This window comes from Vigna angularis, chromosome 7 (assembly GCF_016808095.1).
Source record: "Vigna angularis cultivar LongXiaoDou No.4 chromosome 7, ASM1680809v1, whole genome shotgun sequence".
Lineage (NCBI taxonomy): Eukaryota > Viridiplantae > Streptophyta > Magnoliopsida > Fabales > Fabaceae > Vigna > Vigna angularis.
This window is the reverse complement of record NC_068976.1, coordinates 27,115,017-27,137,705: the sequence shown is the minus strand read 5'-3', so window position 1 is coordinate 27,137,705 and position 22,689 is coordinate 27,115,017. Positions and strand designations below refer to the sequence as shown.

General features: G+C 33.6%; 3 protein-coding genes across 3 annotated transcripts; 1 reads left to right on the top strand and 2 right to left on the bottom strand.

Annotated features, from left to right (window-relative positions):
- The first annotated feature begins 8,986 nt into the window (after positions 1-8,986).
- On the top strand, positions 8,987-10,948 carry LOC108337136 (protein ALTERED XYLOGLUCAN 9). The gene has a single exon (XM_017573594.2). The coding sequence runs from the start codon at positions 9,500-9,502 to the stop codon at positions 10,592-10,594; it is 1,095 nt and encodes a 364-aa protein (XP_017429083.1). The 5' UTR covers positions 8,987-9,499; the 3' UTR covers positions 10,595-10,948.
- A 771-nt stretch (positions 10,949-11,719) lies between these two features.
- On the bottom strand, positions 11,720-13,900 carry LOC108337127 (expansin-A13). Its single transcript, XM_017573585.2, has 2 exons — positions 13,291-13,900; positions 11,720-12,341 (listed from the first exon to the last, which is right to left on the bottom strand). Exons 1-2 carry the CDS (start codon positions 13,791-13,793, stop codon positions 12,032-12,034), a joined length of 813 nt encoding a protein of 270 aa, XP_017429074.1. The 5' UTR covers positions 13,794-13,900; the 3' UTR covers positions 11,720-12,031.
- A 3,357-nt stretch (positions 13,901-17,257) lies between these two features.
- LOC108338686 (protein REVEILLE 1) lies at positions 17,258-20,740 on the bottom strand. The gene is made up of 6 exons (XM_017575721.2): positions 20,068-20,740; positions 19,347-19,481; positions 19,132-19,243; positions 18,947-19,008; positions 18,397-18,789; positions 17,258-18,209 (listed from the first exon to the last, which is right to left on the bottom strand). The coding sequence occupies exons 1-6, from the start codon at positions 20,077-20,079 to the stop codon at positions 17,655-17,657; spliced, it is 1,269 nt and encodes a 422-aa protein (XP_017431210.1). The 5' UTR covers positions 20,080-20,740; the 3' UTR covers positions 17,258-17,654.
- Positions 20,741-22,689: the final 1,949 nt, after the last annotated feature.

Sequence of the window (22,689 nt, the reverse complement as noted above, 5' to 3'; positions counted from 1 at the left end):
TTCTTTTGTGAATGGGGATTGGAGGCAGGATGGGGGTAAGTTTCCCATAATGCCATTTGATGCAAGCAAATCTCTTGGAACCTTGTTTGAAGATCGTGCTTCAATGAACTTGGTCTCTTTTTGGTTTCAGATGTTGATCTTGACCACCGCTTGAAGAAGTCAATTCCTATCAATGGTTTCATGGTGATTGGCATTGCTAGAGATGGTAATTTATGGACAATGCATTTGATAGAAATCCTAGGTTTCGTTTATGGCCCAGCCATTCTAAGCTTTCAATCTCCTCTCAAGGGATTTATACTGAATCAAGGAAAATTGGTGGGGAAAGGGTATTATGTTTGTTAGGGAACACTATGCTTCCTACTCGAGAGGATTTATACCGTTGTCAAAAGCTCGACATGAAGATGCAAGGAAGGAGAGGGAGGGAGAGAAGCATGGAAAGATTGACTCAGTGTCAGAAAAAGAAAAAATGATGTGGCACACCGTTAGCCAACTTAGCCTAATTTTAACACGTTGATTTTGGAGGACGAAAAATTATAGTTTCTTTAAAGCCAATGATCAAAGTGTACCAAAGTTTGAAAGAGGGACAAAATCTAAAATCACATTATAGTTGAGGGACTAAAAACATATTAAATCTTACATTTTATAATTCATAAATAGCATAAACTATTTCATAATTTTTATTATCTTTGTATTTTTTTTTAATTTCATTTGACATATAATAAAATATTTTAATCTCATGAATGTAACTAATTAGTACATTATTTTAATAATTAGTGTGTTATTTTTAATTCTTTTACACAACTCAAATTAAAAAAAACATTTTAAATTAAAGTACTACATAACGGTATGTGAAAATTATAGCCGATAAAAATTGTAAAGAATATATTCAACTCATTTTAAAATATGTGCAAGTTTAAAACTTAATAAAAGTATTAAAAAAGTTAAATAAAATTTTATTATTTTAAAAACATAAAATTATAGTAACATGATAATATACTTTTTTTATTAAACACATAACTTTCAATTATATAATAAAATTAAGTAGTTATTTTTTTATACCATTTAATATTTATTTACCACGTAATTTATTAGTTAATTTGTCAAACATTTTTAATATAATAAATAAAATTATAGGTTTGGAATTTATGGCACGGGAGTTCATGTACGATTAATTAGAGATACATTATTATTTCAGGAGAACATACATATATATATATATATATGTGTGTGTAATATTAATATTATAAAAATAATATATTTTAATAAAATTAAATACTAACAATTATAATTAGAGTAATAAGTTATAATAGTAACATCCCATATTTAGTGATATAAAACTACTAAACTGAACATTACATGTATAATGATAGAACAAGAATTACAGATTTGGTGAATTAAAAAATTTCACCTGAAGAACAAAAATAACTATCTATACTATAAGCTTCACTTCCCACCTTTAGTTGCTTCAACTGAAAAGAATGCATCCCTAAGCTCACATCATTAAGGTGATCATCGCAAAAAAGAAACAACAATACAAAGACAAACCATAGAAAAACAAGGGTAAGCTAGATATAAAACAATACATCATAAGTTTAAAGCATTTCACATAAGAATCATATATAATTTAATCCAATCCAAACATCTTAACATGCAAAGACCTAAATCGACTGTCCGGACTTAGAATGATTGTCGAGCTATGGCGGGTTATGCACTCATGGTGGTTTCTACTGCTTTGCAAAGTCGTTGCCAATGGGTTTCATCCTACCACACTCACGAGGTTAGTCCGTACCACGCCTTGGAGCATACTAGAAGCTCCCAAGACTAAGACCTCCTGCTACTCCTCACGACATGGATCAATCCTCTCTACTTGAGAATGAAAGACCATTGGAGTTTCAGGATAACCCCCAAGACTGAGCTCCTACATTCATTCTAAACATACTTGAACCTCAATAAGAGACTTCACTTTGGGTCACTATATAGGACACCACCATATAACCTCTCCTTGAGGATTATGGAATTACGTCCATCAACCATACTTTGAAATCACATACTTTTACTTTGGAACATAACTCATAACATGATCAATCATATACTATAAGACAAACTCAAACATACTTCATAATGCACTCAACAATTCATTCAGATCAACTTAAGACTAAAAAGAAAAGAGTGAACTAAAACCTGGACTATTCGCTCAGCGCACTCTCTCGCATGGCGAATCCAGAGATTTCTCGCACAGCGATTCACCTTGTTGTGCGAATAAACTCCTAGTGGTATCAAACCCCAAATCCTCGCATAACGCCCCAAATTCGCTATGCAAAAGTCTAGACAGTGGTCCAGACCCCTCAAACACTCGCTATGCGTCCCCTTTCGCTATTCGAATAAACTTGGCATTAATCTCAGACCAACACCAGGCGCTCAGTGCCCAGATACGCTATGCAAATCACTAGGCAGATATCACCCTAGATTGTGTTATACACCCAAATATACTCTACCAAGTGCGTCTAAACTCTTCTAACATCAATCTAAACATGTAACCTCAAGATATCACCCAAAAACTTACAAAAACTCATCTTAGAGACCCAAATTGAATTCTACCCTTTGTGACACAATTCCAAGTGACTTGGAGACTTTAGCAAGTCCCAAATGACTTACCACGACTGTCCAAACTGACCATTTGCACACAGAACTTCAAATTCAAGTTTTCACTATCTCACTTCCAACAATTTGAGTTCTAACACAAGTAGAACTCTACTCCATCCCCTTTACCTACCTACAACTCATATTTCTACCACTTCCAAAGTATAAAACCTGCCTCTAAACATCTCATAACTAACCTCTAATGCAGTAATTCAGTTCATCCACCCTTGCTCACAAATTCTCCATACTAAACCCCAATTTTTACAAATTCATCTTCAACTTATATTACCCTTTTTCTTCAACAGTCCAATTATCCCAATTCACTTCACCAACATCAAATTACAGCATCATAAACATACATGAAACAGGTTCTACCTTCATTTCCACTACTCATTATCATACCATTCATTAAATTCATAAAATCCCAAATTTATCAAGAACACCAATTGCATTCACATTTCAAACAGTTTGATATTCTCATACCATGCATTTTCACGGCAAGCATAAAATTTAAAAGTGATCAACTAGCTTCCCTTACCTCTGATCAAAAGCACAGCTCAAAGAAACCCCGACAGTTTGCTTGTACCGCAAGGAAATTCTACAAAAACATACAACTCACTGATTGGTGATAGGAAACCAACCTCAGGACCTAATAGAAGTCAAGAGTTGAAGAAGGAAACCACTTGACACATGCAACCAGATTTCTTTGCATGATCAAGGATCAAGAAAATACCAAGAAAAAGGGATGAAAACTTACTTGCTCTAATCAACAAATTGATCGGTTGGATTTGAAGGCCTTGATGCCGTGGTCGTCTAGGCATCTTCTGATCGTCAAATAGATGACTTGAGATCAAGAACTCTTAGAGAGAAGGTAGAGAACTCTAGAAAAGTGGTTTTTAGAGAGATGATACATTTTTAAATAATGAAACTCGTTTATAACAAAATTATTTATAATAAAATCGTTTAATATTAAAATAATCGAGTCTCACTATTTTTAGACTACCACCACTTCTAAAACACCATTTTCTGGGGTTTTACAATAATATTATTAATAAAATATGATTAAATTCATATATGTTCTTGTATTTGAGTTATGTTGGTTTCCTTTACTTAGGATTAGAAATATTTGATTGGTTTTAATTTTGTTTCTTCTTGTTATGATTTTAGTCTAGGAATAGTGTTAATGAATCTTGAATATGTGTTGCTGTTTTGTTCAATTCCAGTAGCGTTCCCCAATGCCTATTTCTTTTGAAGTTCATTTATTTTGTTTCTTTAACTGATAGAGTGTAAGTAGGAAATTTGTTTAGGCATTTTAGATGTGTTAGAGTATTGGTAAATACATTTTTGTAATTGAATTTGGCTTGAGACTTAAAGAAAGTCATGCACATCACTAGTGTCTAGGTTAGATATTATAGGAGCCCAAAGCCTAACTTTTGAAGATGTCTTCTTGAGTTCATGGATTGCTTTAAAGATTCAGGTTTAATTCAATAATTAATTTATGCTTAACCTTTATCTCTTCTTGTCTTAAATCTTTTCTGAGTTGTTTGATATGTAATTAGGATTAACTTTTAATTATGTTTCTGGGTGCTATTAATTGATTGATGACAGTTTCTTTTATCTTCTTTTATTTTACAATTACAATTTTATAGTGTTAAATTTGTTTCATTCATTGTTCACTACATTGTGTAAATTGAATTCTAAGTTTAGATTTTGTTTTCTATTAGTCCAGATTATGTTAGTTATATTAGTATAGGATAAATATCATGCATTGTTTTTTTTTTCATTCATTCATTAGTTTTACTTAGATTTATTCATTCTTTTAGTTTCTTTATTTAGATTTCATTTCCCCACCTAGCTTTTAATAAATAGTAATTAGGTTTTAATTCTACAATTTTGAACTTAAGTTAGTCAAGTCCTTCCATTAGACCCTAGGTTGCCCTATATTGCGGGGAATTTAGGTTTATTGACTTTAATGTGACTAAAAATCTTTTTAACAAATAATTGTATGGTATTTGCATGGGTTTTTGCTTTGTTGTTGCATGTAAGAAGAGTGACTAAGGAATATGTTGGTTGTTGCATGTAAAGGGTATAACTGTGAAATATGTTTTGCATGGGGTGAGGGTTAGTTTCAATCTCTAACAGTCATGGGTACTATATGGGGTTCGCATGAGTACTTGATGGGGTTCGCATGGGTATATGTTTTGTTGTTGTATATGAAGGGAGAACCATGAATATATATATATATATATATATATATATATATATATATATATATATATATATATATATATATATATATATATATATATATTGTGAAGGGTGGGGTTTGGTTCAAAGTCATGCTATATATGAAAGATGAGATGCTTGCATGAGTTGTATTTTGACATTGCATGTAAAGGGTGTAACCATTATCATGTGCAAAGTATGTATTATGGGTATTTCAAAGCTTGTGGTGGATGTGAAGTGTGCATGTTTTTGGTTCCTTGCTGTGTTTCACGTATGAATATATTTAATGTATTTATAGGTTATATTTGGAACCTTCTTGTTATGTTTTTATGGTTTGCATGTGGGGTATATTCCTAGACTCTAAGTCTAGAGTGTGTAAGGTGTGAAAGGGTGAGTTTTCTCTTCCTTTTAGTGAAAGATACGAGTGAGTAAGTGAGAATGTTATAAGTGTGGTTGGGGTTGAGTTTATGAGTTTTGGGGTATAGGTTGAATCTTTATTTTTCAAAGAGAATAGTGGTGGTTGTACATGGAGTGATGGGTGGAAAACTTCATGAAAGTGAGACCAAATGCTATGGAAGAAGGAGTAGAAGAACCCAAGAGGAAGAAATGAGTGTTCCCACGAATCCTATAAGCCTTTTAAGCCCTCCTATGAGTGGTATCATGTCTCTAGACCATCAAGGACCTTTCCCCATCGAGTTTTGGAACCTTAAAAAGCCATATACGTCAAAACAACAGAGGTGGTGTTCAATGCCCTATCAGGAACGCCCAAGAGTGGTGGTGCTTAGCGCCTGAGCGTGCCCTGCACCACTTGTCTTGATGTTTTTTCTGTCCTACGAGTTTTTCATGGTTTCCAGTGCCTTGACTTGGTTCAGATTCTTCTAGAAACATAGTTTTAGCCCACAAAACAAAAAAGATTAATGATGATATGTCTTAAGGGTAACCTAATAGGTTTGTAGATGAAAGTAAAATGATAGACGAGAGTTTCTCTTTCTTTTAGTGGAAGAGAAGGAGGAATGAGTGGTGATCAAAAGTAAAGAGGAGGAAGGAGAGGAAGGAGAGGTAGTAGAGTAGTATGGATTTTGTTTAAGCAAGGTGTGGTGATGGAGGTTAATCTTGAAAATCAAAAGAAAAGAGGTTAATCTTGGATTAGTTGCATGTATGTACATTAATTGGTATAAAAGTATGAATATATGTAAGTTATAGGGAGAAGAAAGAAGAATAATGTTGTGAAGTGGGTTTGATAAATGAAAATGGAAGAAAGGGAAAGAGTGTGCATGTGGTTTAAGTAAAGTTTGAAAAGAGAGGAAAATTGCATAATTGATAATTGAAATAGAAAAGAAAAGGTGGAAAAATGAGAAAGTTTGGCAACAATGAGTAATTATGGAGAATTAGAAATTTGTGGACTCGCGTGGGGTACCTTGGTGAGAGAGTATTTTTATCTTTACAACTATGTGAACTTATTAATTTTAGAGGGGTGTTTCAGTAAGGTTGTTTTGATCAATTATTGAGAATTGTTGGATATTTTGTTGGGCCTACGTGTTGATTGAGATATACATGTTATTGGGAATATGTATAAGTTTGTGATTGAGAACGATTATTTTGGTTGTTGGTGTCGTGTACGTAAACTATGTTATTTGCTTGTAATTTTGTCGGAAGTGTGAGCATATTGATACAATGATAAGTTTGAGTCTCGCGTGAGACAGAGATTTAAGTGTCACATTTCCTTCTCGTAAGGAAATAAAAGGTTGGATGTATCGCCCAATGATTTCGGCTCATGTTGAATATAGTGTACCGGTGTACGTAGCATCAGTGTTTTTACTCGTTAATCCTTGAGGAGTCGGAGAGATAGGTCTGAAGTTGCGATGGAAGACGACTCGAATTGCCTATTAATTGAGAACAAGTTATGACGACGAAATACAAGAAAACGACATTGGTTTATGAAAGGTTTGATTATGATGTTATGTCTTGCATCGAAATAGGATGTTATGGATTGTTATAGTCTCTATGTAATGTGTTTATAATGTGTTATATATATATATATATATATATATATATATATATATATATATATATATATATATATATATATATATGAAATTTTTTGATATTCATCCTTACATGTTGTGGTTGTGGTTTCACCTACAATGATCGTACTTATAAGAGAGTATATGATATTACATATGAGACTAGTTCCTCAATAAGAGAGACAAGAAATAATAACTGTCAGGTTTTATATTGTTTTTATTTAAGTGTGTTTAATTTTAGTGTTGTAAAAGACAAATAATATTTTGTATGATATACGGACATATAATATGTTTATAATTTTACTTTCGATGTTATAAAAAAAAATTGACAAAAACATTTTTATAAAAATTGTACTGTATTATTTTACACATAACATTTTAGAGGTGTTACAGCTTACAACTATCAAAATGTTTTTCTCTTAGAAAAAGATTATAATATTTAAATACATTTTATATCTATCTGATAGCTTAAGTTTTAGATTTAAACAGATTTTACAAGAATTAGTTTAGCAAGTCTCTAATCGAGAAAAAAAATATATATGAAAACAACAGTAAAAAATCAGGTTTGTATGGTAGAATATCTGAGTCAATCGACTGACAACTCAGACGGCCACTAAGAATAAATAAAGCGCACAATAGCGAGCTGTCTTATGACCATTCCCAAACGATCGTCCACCCATTAGGTAGAACGACCGTTCGGAAATATCATATGCTCGTCATCGCCGCTTTTGGCATCAATCATTCAGCGATCGACTTTTAGCGATCGTCTGTTGATTGAGCTAAACGGTTAGCATTAGCTCGCGAAGTCACGTCAATCCAGTCAAAGGTCAGATAGAAGACGTTCGGTCAATTTTAGTCAAAATGGACATATTAATCCTAATAAACTAAAGAACAAGCGGTTAGAAATATCTGGCCATAATATCGTAAATCACGGAATCAACTAACCCAGTATTAAGCACGACCTAACAGTTGTGTCTTCCAGATAGTCAGGTTCTCCAACCAACCGGATTTTTAGGTAAACGATTTATTTTAGTGTTAGGTTAAATAGGAAAAACCAGAAGGAAAAAAGGTACGTTTTTTCTAAGAAAGATTCAATAGGAGAATATTGATTTTCTTCTGTTTTAGGAACTAAAAAAGGTTCTATCATTCCTTTTTCCTGACTTGAGTGTCGGAGTGCCTTTGCAGGTACCCAGCCCATTTTTCCCCAAAGAGTTCTACATAGGAGGAAGACGTGAAGATAATTGCACTGCTGGAGGGAGCAGAAGTGACTCATCAGACTTACATCTCGGCCTCAACTTTTATACAGAAACAAGGTTGAAAACGATAATCTTCCTTTCTTTTTCCTAAATTGAATGTTTTTTTAGTGTTTAGAATGGAATAATATTCTTGATATATAAATGATTTCACATTTATTATTGATCCCTTGTTTAATATTTAAAAAGCTTTACTTTTAATAATTAAATTATGAATTTAAATTCATTAATTGTCAACACAGTAATCTCAATTTCAAAAGCTGTCATTGCTAATATTTCTTCCATTTTGATAATTCTCACATATTACTATTTTACTTTTTGAATTGCACGTTTATTTACACTATTTTTAGTCCATCCTATTTCATTTAACACTGTCCTTTTACTTAAATTTGATTCAGGTTACGAAACATGTTTGCTATCCAAATCAGCATTTGAAAAGTTATTTCAATCTCTATTTTTTTTTCAATGAAAATAATAATCATTTCATCAGTACTGTTCAATCATTTGATAATTATGTTACTCCCAATTATGTAATTTCTTGTTGCATAATCGTTTCACAACTAAATGATTAGATATGATATTTTAAATAAAAAACATTAATAAATAATTAAAAACACACATTTTAAACTATATCATTCATGAGCTAACTTCATGTTAATGAATGCATACTTAATTTTCTTATGTCAATCTTTTATTGTTTAACATGTGCTTTTAATTAATGGGAAAATTGTCCCTAAACTGATATTCAATGTGAAGGCGAAATATATATATATACTACATTTGTTACTTTTTATTTTAACGATAGTTATGTTTAATGTAATCTTTTATAACATAATATTAGTGCGTATAAAAATAAAAATTAAATTAGAATCCATATTAAGTGCTTGAGAAATGTTTTTATCCTCGTTGCAGTGGCAGTAGCACCTGCAATGTAACACAAAAGAAACCTATAAACCGAAAAAAAAAAAATCCACACTCGTGGACGCAAAATCCAGATTCAAGCAAAATGGCACACAACACTCACAATCATTAGCAGAAGTTTTTGAATCCCACGGAACCTTGTCGTTGTTGTTGTTGTATGGGAGCAATTTCAATTACCCGTGTTCAGATTTTACTCCTTCTCGAATTGAATCTAGCTTCTGCTGTTATCACGTTCCCATCAAAATATTTCCTTCAAATTCTTCAATCGCAAGCCACTCACAACCCCCCACCAACTTTCTCTCCGACCCTTTTCCGAAGTCGGAGAAAAGTTTTGTTTTTTTTCCTCAGATCTCAGGTTTCCCCTTCACGGGTCATTCCAAAAACCAAAACCCCATATGTGAGTTTCACAGGGATCTGGGAACAATAAAGCGGGCGATGTTAGGTGCGGTGCAGTTGGGTTTGTTAGCGGCGTGCGTGGTTCTCTTTGTGCCTATGGGTATGGCGGGGTGGCACTTGAGTCGCAACAAGGTTCTCTTCTTCAGTGGCGCACTTTTCATCACTCTCGCTGTTGGGGTTCACCTCACACCTTATTTCCCTTCGGTTTCTGATTTCGTCACATCGGTTTCCTCTTCTTCTGTTAATGTTGTAGTGGACGATCGCGATTCCTGTGTTTCGTTGCTTCATGAAATTGTCTGGGAGGTGAGGCCGAGGGTGTTTGACTTTGACCCTATGAATAACAATTCAGTGAACTACGAAAAGTCTTGGTCTTGGAAGAGATCGGGTTCTGTGGAGTCCTGTGAGTTTCAGAGGCTTAATCGGCACGACGTTTCGGTTTTGCTTAATGGGTCTTGGGTCGTGGTGGCGGGGGATTCGCAAGCTCGAATCTTTGCGCTTTCGTTGTTGAGTTTAGTTCTGGACTCAGAAGGTATGGAATCTGTTAAAGGGTCTTTGTTCAAGCGGCATAGTGATTACCACACTGAGGTGGATGAGATGGGGATGATGTTGGATTTCATGTGGGCACCTTATGTCACCAATTTGACTAGTTTGGTTGCGGGGTTCAAGAGGAATCGTGTTTATCCTGATCTTTTGGTGATGGGTTCTGGTTTGTGGCACATGCTGCACATCACGAATGCTTCGGATTATGGTGTGTCTTTGGGGGTTTTGAGGAGTTCGGTGACTTCACTGCTGCCGGTGTCCTCCGAATTTGGCAATGATGAGTCTGTGGCGGTTAGATCGCCACACTTGTTTTGGCTGGGGATGCCAACTTTGGTGAACTCCATGTTGAATACAGCGGAGAAGAGGGAGAAGATGACTGATCTAGTGCGAGGAGAATATGAGAGAGAGGTTAAGAGAAGTGGCATGTTAAGGCAGTTTGAGGGTCCACTTCATCTACTGGATATTGGGTCATTGAGTTGGAATTGTGGGATCAGGTGTACAGATGATGGGATGCATTATGATGGGGTTGTTTATGAGGCTGGGGTTCATGTTATGTTGAATGCATTGCTTATTGAATCTCATCAGAAGATATGAAGTTTGTAGCATCGGTTTGGTTCCCCTCAGATGTGAGCACCTCAGCTCCCTCCTCATCGATGTATACGGTAGGACTCTCCAACGATTTTGATTAATAGAAGTTCAGTTCTTCCACCATAGCTTGCGATTTTTGCCTGGTTTCTTCTGAGGCATTAGATTCATTTAGTTTTAGAGTGATTATTATTGTTATAGTATACCACATTTGGATTTTTTTTTTTTTTCTTTCTTTTTTTCTGTTTTACTGTATGCTAACAGCTCATGTATTAGTCACAAGAATTGGAAACTAAGTTTCTGTACAAACAGTTCACACATGCTTTTAACCAGAATTTAATTGTGATTCTTTTCTGTGTTGTTTATATGAATATCCTTTAGGCTTAACTAGAATGCAGTGACATGTTGATGTATAATGCTTTCCGTTTGTTTCTTTTGACTCATTTTTTAGATGTGTAATGGTGGAGCAGATTAGTTGATGATTGTTGAGAACAACCACGAAACCATTGTTTAATTTCTTCATGGATTGGTCTAATTAATAGGATTCCGTTTTATGTTTTTCCTTCTGTTGACATTAGTAGATCACCTCAGGTCTTAACAGGTCCGTGTTTCATTTGACACAAATTTAGATTGATGGTATCGATAGCATCAGTTCGAAGCTCTTTACCCTTTTGTTGCCTCAGTGTATAATTATCATCTGTCAAAATTAAAATTAAAACTCTAATGATCATTCATTTGTTTAAGGTCATACTACAACAGGGTTCTATTATGCATTTTAAGGCAAGTATGAAACCAACTAACCCGTTTAATACGAATAGGACTTTTAGATGGCTTAGGCCTGTCAACAGGGCGCAGAACGGTTTACTCAAATGTTGTTAAGGGGAAGGAAAACTTAAACATGAGTTGAGTTTGACGGCACTAGTTTTTGCATTCAGCTGTAGTCACGTCAACAGGGTTAAAAAGGGACATACACCAATGGTAAGTAGTTGTGAAAAACAAATCATTGAGAAAGTGACAATGGAAAATACATAAAAAAAAAAGTATTTGACAAAAAAAGTCTCAAAAACTATGCGGTTACAGTAGAAATCAATTCAATGCAATTGGGGTTCAGTGACTAGTAAAATTTAAGACAACTTTTAAGGTAGCAGGATAACACGTCTTATGATAGCCTTACAAAAATTACATTGCAAGTGTTTTTTATGTTGAGCAACAAGGAATGTATATATCTTTTTTTTTTCATACAAAACTTCCTAATATAATAAACTAAAAGGTACAGCGTCCCATTGACAACCTTGCAAACCACCAAATCATCTGCTGCTATCTACACAGTCTTCTACAAAGCCAAAAGAATGAAAATGTAGAAAGAAAACTACTATAGGGGTAAAAAAAATTGTGGAAGGCGAACGGTCCCTTGAAACAAGATCACAATTCAATGAGCTTTCAATTTCAAGTCTCAAATTGCTTGCCTTCAAAGGTTTGTCCAAAGGTCCAATCCTTGGGAGCAACATTGTAAGATGTAAGAGTTTTGCCATCACTAGAAGTAACTTCGAATGAAAGAGGTTGATTCTGCAGCAATGCATTTACATGCCAAATTTGCCCCCAATTCCGACCCATGGGAAGCCAACCAGTTCTTGACCCTTTAACCTTCACAGCCACTATGTCTCCATGACCAGCAACATTGCTGATCAGCACCGAAATGAAGATTCCAGAACCAGTAACAGTAAATCGAATCCCTCCTTCCTTCCTACACTTTATCCTGCACCAAACACATCACAGCATTTAAAATAGAATTTATTCAAATTTAATAACTTAAGCCTTCTGACCCGATGAAATGCAACACTTTGAAAATTTTAATTTGAATTAAACTTAAGCCTTCTGACCAAGACTGATTATGGCTAAGCTTAGCCACAAATAAAGAAGAACCAAATTTTCACAAACTCAAACTTCATTCTAAAAGTTTTGAATCCATTATTATTCTTTCTTCTTTTTTTGCAACGCATTATAATCTGCGACCCACATCATTAAAATCTGCGACCCACGTCACGATGGGTAGGCCATTTTTCCATCACTATCATCTAGGCAACTTTGTCACCACCATCATTTACTCAAGAGATATTGTGATTTCAAAGGAGCTGGGAAAAACATTAACAATACACTCTCTAATATATTTTTTATGCTTACACATTATCTAATATACTATTTTAAAGCATTCTTAAAATAGAGACCCGACCTTTTGTCTGAAGAGTAAACATTTTATGCTGTAATAAAAGAATTTCATCATCCGATCATAAATGGCTAATAATGATAAATTTGTTTTTCCACAACAAACTTAAGATTCATAACATCTATTTGACAGTGACATTGCATAAAAATTGAACCCATTAATAAATCTCGTTCTCGATTTTATAATTTTCAATAAAAACAAGTGTCTTGCCGGTCCTTGTCGTCAGTCGAAATTTGAAAAACTATTTCTATGATTAATTGAAAATTTATTGAAATTTCCCAACTCTAGTAGATTACACCAGTTTTTAATCAGTCGATTTAGAAGCTTTCACTAAATTCCATTTAGAAAGATCATACTACATAAACGATGTTAGAACACCTCGAGTGTAAATTTCAAAATTGTATGAAGATTAAAACCAAAAATAAACATCGGCATGCATAATTGATGTATAGAGTAATGATTTGAGAGAAATTTGGACTACCTGCGGTACTGTACGGGCATGTTGCCGGCTTTCCAAATGGCGATCTTCTCAAAGGATTCGATGGGGAGAACGAAGTGTTTGTTGGGAGGGTTACAGTGGCCACCGCCGTCGGAGGTGAATCCGTAGTTGGGGGCGCAGAAGTTCGTGGCCGTGACGATGATGGATGTGCCGGGAATGCACCACCGGTTGTCGTCCACGCAGCGCAGCTCGAAGCACGCGCCACAGATCTGGCCGCGCTCGAACAGCGTCTCGCTGAGGCCCACTGTGGCCATGCCGTAGCCGCCCTTGACGAGGTCACCATAGCCGCACGCACCTCCCACGGCGTCGCGGGGATCCGCTGCGGCGTAGTAGGTGGCGTGCGCGGATCGCCACTCTGCGAACTCCGGCGAAGCTTGCAGAGAGGGAGGATAGTCGGAGGAAGAGGAGGAATAGTGAGAGGAAACGAGTGTAAGAAGAATGGAGAGTGTGGACAGTGCTGCGGCAACCGCGTACGGTGGTGACATTTCCGTGTGAAGACAGTGAAACCAAAGCAAAAAGATTGAGTGTGGGTTCCTTTATTTGCAACCGACGATACCACCACACTCACTCTACTTTCCCTTTCACTTTTCTTTTTCTTTATTTCATTTATTATATATATATATTTATAATTAAAATTGCTTTTTTTTTTCTATTATTAATCACTTAATCATATTTCTTATACTTCACGGTAATTATTTGAAATCATTGTTGAAAATAATTTTCATATATAAGTGCCAGTAAAACTGGATTATATATATTTTGTTATAAACTTTAAGTGAATTAAGTTATAAAGACAGATCTTTAAAAAAACACTAAAAACTGCTTAATCTAACTTTCAGTCTACTATTTCAGTGAGAGAAAATAATTGCAGATTTGACGATTAGGTATTTGTATAATTGCATATTCTGAACTGTTTAACGGAATAATAGCTTTTCTAATCAGTCAAAAGAAAGTAAACATTCATCATTACACGTTACGTGAAAAATCAAAACTATTACAAACCAGTAACATAAAAAAAATCATAAGACATTTAACAGAAGAAAAAAAAAAAACATCACAGTTTAGTGATTTTAAAAATGTTCCTTATTCATAAAATATTGATAACATGGGTTTAGCAAACGACAGTGATGGTATTCGTGTTTGTTTAGAACTTTGGTTTGAAAGTGACCAATTCTATCAATGCATGATTGAAGTTCTGGAGAGAAAAAAAATTCATCTTTTTAATAATCAGTTACAAATATCAACTATATGTTTTGGAGTTACTGGAACATGTGTCTTTGCTTATTTTGTTACTCCTGTTATGTTACCTCACTAAAAAAGAATTTTAATATAGCTAATTTCGTTTGAATGTAAAATAATTATATGTAAAACTAAAAATGGATAAATAACTGTGTCAATTTTACTATTAATAAAAGCAGTTTATTTTCTTAAAAGCTACAGTTTTTTTATATTGTCTCAATTATGCACCTAAAATTACAAATTGTACTTTTACTTACAAGTCTATTTTTGTATACTTTTCCAAATATTTATCTTAGCACCAATGTTTTTAAAACTCGACTTTGTCAAATATTATATATAGCAGTTAAATAGTAGTAAAAAATGCAATATCATGGTTTTATGATATTAAAAACTAAAATAAAACATGACTTTTCAGGTTTTTAGTGGTTAAAATACATATATCAGTAAAATACAAATGTTATAAACTTAAATTAAAATTTATATGGTCTTTATCAATATTTATTATTAAAAGTTAACATATATTTTAGCTGATCTTTCTTTTTTAAGAAAAACATACTAAATATACTTTTAATTAAACTAATTCAGACAACTTTTTTTGCCTATTTTACCAATTTTATTTTTTGTTGATGTTTTTAAATTACTCTGTAATCTCTTAAAATTAATTATCTGTCATTAATTGACCTTTCAATATCACGTATCTGGTTGGATTCTCAAATTGAAAAACAAACGTGGTAGTATCCGTACAATATATTAAATGATCGAAAAATGAAGTGGTACTTGTTTTTCTTTTAAAAATTTTGAAAGCAGTGCTTTTTTAAATATTCAACGTGAAGAAAAAAATGATAACATATACTTAAAAAATATATTGAGATTATTCATGGCATCGATCTAGAATTAACTTTAAATTAAAATTTGTATAGTATGCACAGAAGAAAGTTTAAAATAAAAGACCGACCCTTTCCTGATATAAAGAATATAAGAATATCATAATGTTACACTATAAGGTAGATTTTGTTGATGATTAATTGGGTTGTATTTGACTAAGAAAGGTGAGTTGTGAGGAAGCAATAATGAAAAATGGTGATTGTATGAATGATGTGAGTTTAGTAATAATGTTGAGGAATCTGATTTAACAATCCACTCCAAGATGCATTTTGAAGGCTACAGTTCCTTGCCACCTACAACACATGTCCCTTATAATCCTAGCTTTGCACTGTAATTGCGCTTTTCCATTCATATCACTCATCAAAAGGAAAAGGAAGAATAATAAAAGAGAATTCGAGAAGGCTGCCCAAAACATAAAGCTCTACGATATGCATATCACAATATCTTTGAAATCAAATAGCACGGCTTATTTAAATACAGAACAACACCACTCTAAATTTCATATAAAAATATATAAAAGAATTAGCAAATCACCTATTATTTCCAATTTCTACATTATAAAAACGTCTCATTTTAGGGAGACAAAACAATCGTGACTATTGTTCGAATTTATATCAATTTAGGTTTGATTCTTATATTTATCTTATTGTTGATTTCGTTTTAAATTATTATAATATTTTTAATTTATTAAATAATATAAAAAAATTTATTAACTTTTCACTTATTCTTAATTTCGTAACTCATTTTTAATTAATTTTTATTTGATACTTTTATTTTATATTTATAAAATTAGAAATCCTTATTATATGAAATTGGAGTAAATGTTTATGTTGAATTCTTTATTGTGATTCTTTTTAAGTTGTTTGATTAATATTTCGAATGTTAAAGAGACAGTGTTAAATACGAGAAATGAGAGTCAACTTTTACTTAAAAAAAATAAAATACTCTAATTATCCCGTAGTCATCTTTATATTATATAGTTTTAATATATATATATATATATATATATATATATATATATATATATATATATATATATATATGTTTATTATCATCAATTTTTTCATAAAATAATTATTGCAAAAATACATGTATATAAAAAAAAGGAAATATAAGGACGGTTTAATGATAAAGATAGGAAAAGGTGAAAGAGATTACAAATTCAATTCTTCCACTAACAATTTGAAAATATAAGATTGATTTAAAAAATGAGAAAATTTATGGATTTAATTTCTCTAATATCAAATATTAATACCTAAAATTGTCGATAAAACAAAAACATATTCAAAAACATAATAAAATAAAATAAAATAAAAAAGCAAAACAAAAGATACAACCTAACAATTTTCAATTTTCGTCCACAATGACGTTGCTATGACACAGAAATAAATCTCACGAATTTGGAGATTTTATGAATTTTCGAAATGAGCGATAGGTGAGTCAGACAATAAATGCAGTGGAAGATGTTACAGATTACAATCCATTGCTTAACTACCCCGTATAGATTTGATCGTCAATGGCCCAATACAGCATTGCATATTTATCCATTTGTGACACACATAAAAGTTCTCATTTTCTTAAACCTTTTATCATTTCGATGTGGCACATCCACAAAATATGCCTAATAGGAAGTGATTCCAACAAAAGGGACAAATTACACTCACATTTTAAAGTATAATAAAATTTTATTCCTCAAAATTTCACGTTATATCCTCCGTAAACTTTATTTAATTGACATGACAACGTAACTTCATGAATCATTTTGGTGAATTCAGAGGTCCCATGATTTCTTGTTATACAGATAAAAGAAATTAAAGTAATGCCATACAAAGAAAGAATATTTTATTCAACTTGAGGTTATGTAAGTGTAATTTAACCATTAACTATGACAAATATGAACAATTACACTAATAAGCGATACATAAGTATATATAACTTACACTTGAAAGACAATAACCATTGAAAAGAGAGCACAGGATGATTGAGTAGAAGGTGAGAGGAAAAAAATTGAAGAACTACACAGAGCCTAACATGGCTTATAAAAAAGTGGGATAGAACAGAACCCCTAAAGACACAGACATGGAGAATCAACAATGCAATAGAAATATCAAAAATTTCAGTTCCCTTTTCTTTCTTCTCGTACAAGGTCATCCAGAAACAGAAACAGCTACATTATACCTGTAAAAGGGAAACTGCTCTCTAGAAAAGCCAGTGAGAGGGTACTATAAGGAAGGCTTGACACGTTGCTCTTCCCTCTCCTCGTCACAAACTGATGAGTATTTGTTTTCTCTCTCTGCCATGCACCTTTTGTATGGCACAAACCCTTTCCCACAGGTTTTAGCTCTCACTCTTAGCTCAAATATACCTGATGTTTCACTTGGTGCAGTGTTGTCTCCATCATTAACTGAACTAGTGTTTGAACCAGTCCATGATCCTTCCTTTTGAACCTCTTTATGTTCAAAATCTCCAAGATTAGAGTATAGGTGTTTCCCTTTTAGCTCCCGGTGCAGGGGCACAGATAGTGCGTTATGTGAAAAAGTCCACCTTGGAACAATACTTGCAGGACTTTCTGCAAGATCAGAACACCCATTTTGAAGTTGCATAAGATATGTTACAGCCGCAGGTATTGGTTTGAATGGCTCCGTTATTAGAGAAAAGGGTTTGCTTGTATCTGTTACAAGTAGAGTGGTCCCAAAAAGTTTGAGAGTACGACCACATGATTCCTCAGCTGCGTCATCTTTGGTAGAAACAGTTTCTTTGTGAAAAAGCTTCAGTTTCTGGATGATAAAATAAAGGGAGAGTTTAATTTTCATGTCAGTATAAAGAATTGTACTCTATCCACCAATCACTCTATGCAGTACATTTAAACTAAACTCTAAAATCATTTCCTTAAAAGTGTTCTCATGAAGATACTGCACGGAGATATAAGATTAGCCTGAAAAATTATTAGGATTTAGTAAGTACCACGAGATGTTGCTCATCATGAGCTGAACTTGGTAGAGACCCTTCTTCCTCAAATGATGTTTTGGGTTGAGCTAGTGGAAATCTGTTTGTGAGGACACCACTAATGGATGAGACTGGTGACAAACTTCCAGTGGGTGTGTCTGAATCGGAGGAACCAAGGTTTTCGGAAACAACAGTAGATAACACCGACTTGGGAGAATTGTTTTCTTGACCAAAATCTGATGACTTGAGAGAAATAGACCTCAGAGGGTGTTCTGAATTGAAAATCTCTTTCTTTGGAATCTCAATCAGTTTACGAGGGTAAGGATGAATTGGCTTCCTTTTTGGTCGGGGAGGTGGAATTTCAATTGATTCCTCCAAGGCTGTGCTGTTCCCACTAGTCTCTCTAACAATCTGCATGAAATCAGAACAAATGAGTTAGAATTTTCTTAAACACCAAAAGTTATATTTTTGCATCTCTTAAAGTCATAACATAACAACTCTAACTTATTATGACTCATGCTATATTTAACATATGGTAAATGATGGGTACTGGAATATAACAATAAACCTTAGAAAAAAACTTCTGAGCATGACTTCGAATCTGAACAGCAGTCTTTGTGCCAACATGTTCTGTGGTGAAAATAAAAGGATCCAAGAACTTAGAACAACCTTCTTGATTGATTCAGTGACTTATATTATTCTTCTGCTAGAATCTTTATGGCATAATATATGGAAGTTCAGAATTAATTATACCTTCAATCCTTCGCCAGGCCCTGCCATATAGCTTTAAGGCTTCAAGGAACTTCTTGTGTTCTTCATCTGTCCACCTCTCCCTCTGCTTTGTGATTGTATACGGTTTCCTTACCTGTTGATGTACATATAAAATTGATTAAAACAAAGGTAACACTGTCACAGATGTGAAAATCAAATTTATAATGCCACAAGAACATAAGAATCAAAGGGACAACCTTCAAGGCATAGTCATTTCCACAAGAAAACTGATCATGTAGTGAAATATCAGCAACAGAATGCACACCGGGACTCAAACATATTTCATCTCCAATTGGAGGACCACCCCTTGATCTAGTAAATGCATTTTTGCCCTGCATCCAATCCAAAAAGCAAATAAGTATAATATAATAATCAAGAAGAAAAAGAAAATTTTCTCATAATGAAAAATTCAAGTAGAATTAAATAAAATCATGACCACCAGGGAATCATTCATCTCTTAGTGAAAAAAATATCAACCAACAATTCACAATTTCCATTAAATGAACCTTGCTTTTTTTTTCTTTTTTTTTTTAAAAGATCAGGAAAATTGTGCCTTTGCTGAAGATTAAATCAAACTGTTATCTAAACCAGAAACACTCAAAGGTTATTTTTTCCAAAATTTATAAAATTAAAAACTACAAATATTTGGCATTTGAAAAGGAAAACCAAATCATAGTTCATAAAGTAGCCCTCTATCTTTTTCATTATTTAATTTGACTTTTTTTTTAATCTTCAAAACAGAGCCAGACATGTCATACCCAAATGAAAAGACTTTTTGGCTGGAAATCCAGAACAAACCACAAAACATACAAGTACGACCTAAACCAACAACAATCTCATGTCCTTCAAAAACACTCAACACGGCATCAAACATTCTACATCAAAGAAAAAACAAAGAAGAAACTCATATTTACATACTTGTATCGCCATGTGCTGAATATCTTCTCCTTCCTACACGGTTGGCTCACAGAACACCAAAACAGTAAAACTTATCTTTATCGACAACTTTCTTAACAGCATGTAACACAAACAAACAAATCACCAAAGTCCACACTTCTCCCTCGACAACTCTGGAACCAACAATTGGACTTCTCTCGGCACCAAACAAAAACACTGTTTCGTCTCTTTGTTTTATCCGACACTACAGTTTAAGCTCAAAATCGAAGAAACCCTTCTAAGATCCCGTGACCATGCACTGCAGAAACTCGATCATTCAAACTGAATCCACCTCGTGAATTGGCAACGATCACCCCAAAAACCTTTCCAAATCTCAACTTGAGAAGCAGCAACAACAGTGACTCAGATGTAATTAACTAAGAAATGGTCCACAGTTCTCAAATCAAGAAAACCCTCCGTGGGAAAAGGCTGGATGATAGAAGGTTTCTTTGTTGGAAAAACAAAATGATGGATGTTCAAACAAAACGGTTCCGAAAACAGAGGACACTCAGTCCACAAGAGTTTCTCTGAATCGTCATGGTTGGTGAAAAGGCTCAAAAGGGATGGAGAGAAACAGAGAGAAAAGAGGTTAAGGTTTGGTTTTTCAGAAGAAGATGAAAAATGGAGTGAAGGAGAATAACAGGGAAGAAGAGAGCAGATAGATATAAAAGCCAAGTGGGAAAGAGACTATTGTGAAGGAGAGAAAAATAAATGGAGCAACCACAGAGTGCCACGTCAGATGTTGAATTTTGTCTTGTAAGAGAGAAAAAGAAATTTTTTTTTTATTTTTTTTTTCTCCATCGAAATCTCGAGAACTCGATGCAATCTTGTGGCTCACGTCGAAAGAGGTCCTCCACACGTGGCGTTCCGCTGTCGCGTCTGTTTCCGCTTTTCTGTTTTTTTTTTCTTTTTCATTTTTTTAATTCTGCTTCGTTTTCTAATTGGGTGGCCGAAGAAAACTAATAGAGAGCGCGTTGTGGATAATTTGGGACAGAGCATACTCGCGGGTGCCACTGCCACAGTGCTACTCGCACTCTCACTGGTGCCACGCCACTTTATCATGATTAATGCGTGGCCATTATTTTCCCAGCTCTCATACAGATAATTCTGCTTTTTCATAAATTATTCTACTAACTCTTTTTCTTTTCTTTTTCGCTTTGTAACAACATATTCTATACTTTTCTATTCCTCAAATGTCATGATGGACTCAACACTATTTTTTGAATTTTAGGTAATAAATAGCCATTTTAATAAAACTGACATTTCACTGAAAGTGATATATAATTTTGTCATATGAATCAATTACTATTAGAAATTGATTTTGTGTTAATATCATACCTTAAAATCTATACAACCACTGTTTTTTTTTTCTTGTTTTTTAAGCGTTTTATGGTTTGGTAACAGGTTTTGACCTGCCTCCTTTTTAAAAAAACATTTGCTTTATTTTGAACCACATTTCTATATTTGACTATGTAAAAAAAGTTTATTTTTTATTTTTTAAAAAGCATTTAATGTCTCGTATGTTTCAATTTCTATAATGTAGAACTTACACATCTTTGACATGTGCAGCATTTGACTGATTCTATATATGCAAAATAAGTATATAAATATTTTCGTTAAAATAACGTGTTTTGTGTAAATTTAGTACACTATATGCACAGACATTTTTAAGTAAGGCATTGTAAAATTTAATTTTTTAAGATGTGAATAAATTTAAGTAGGGGATTATTAATGTATTAAACAGTTATAATGTTATAGTTTGGCTCGTGAAATGAAAAAAAAAAAATCATGAAATTTGCTCCAACGGAGAAAAAGGTTGTTTCAACGGAAATAAATAAGTAGCAGGTGTCAGCAGCAGTGAGCGCGAGTAGAGGGCGTGAGTCAACTAAACTGCGTTACGATACAACGAGATACAACAAGAGTACAATATACAAGTGGGTAATAATATATGAATAAAATAGAGAATAATAGATTAATTAATTAATATGATGTGATATACGTTATAGATAATATTAAGTATTTATTTGATATTAAAAATAGATCGATTAATATGTTATTATCGAATAAAAGGGACCCGAAAAAAAATAATTAATGAGTGTGGTTGCGACAGTTTGGAAATGAGAAAAAAAGAGGATATTTGTGAGAAGGAGAAAAAGGGTTAAATATCTTAAAAATAAGGGTAGGGCAAGCGTGAGGTGTGGATCAAAAAGAGCGAGCCATAGAGGCTGTCGCTTTCACCTTTGCGCTTTTCGCCACGTCACTGCCACTTGCCGCCCCTTTAAGAAAACACCGCCACGTGTACATTCAACTCGGGGATAGCGATCATTCCACACCACTCGTTTTTTCTCTGTTATTGCATTTTCTTTTTTTCTCTCCAAATGCTCGCAATTTCCTGGCCACAACATTTTGTTCGCCCTTTTCTTTTTCTCACATTCGCATTCATGAGTTGACAAGCCAAAACCTGAATGCGAAAAATGTCACATTAAGCAAATGAAATCGCCGCCTTATCTTTTTACGTCAACTTTAACCAATTTTAAAATATTAAACTATCGTAACTTTTTTTCTTAAGTTTGTTTTTTTTGTTTGTTTGAAGGAGATTTAATT

Bases quoted from the DNA above. Each gene is read 5' to 3' on its own strand.
- LOC108337136 (XM_017573594.2), top strand. From the start codon at position 9,500: ATGTTAGGTGCGGTGCAGTTGGGTTTGTTAGCGGCGTGCGTGGTTCTC.
- LOC108337127 (XM_017573585.2), bottom strand. From the start codon at position 13,793: ATGTCACCACCGTACGCGGTTGCCGCAGCACTGTCCACACTCTCCATT. The intron at 12,342-13,290 runs GTAGTCCAAATT...TGTTTGGTGCAG, and splicing joins ATGCCCGTACAGTACCGCAG to GATAAAGTGTAGGAAGGAAG.
- LOC108338686 (XM_017575721.2), bottom strand. The intron at 18,790-18,946 runs GTTTATTGTTAT...GATTTCATGCAG, and splicing joins CTCAGAAGTTTTTTTCTAAG to ATTGTTAGAGAGACTAGTGG. The intron at 18,210-18,396 runs GTACTTACTAAA...TTTATCATCCAG, and splicing joins ATGATGAGCAACATCTCGTG to AAACTGAAGCTTTTTCACAA.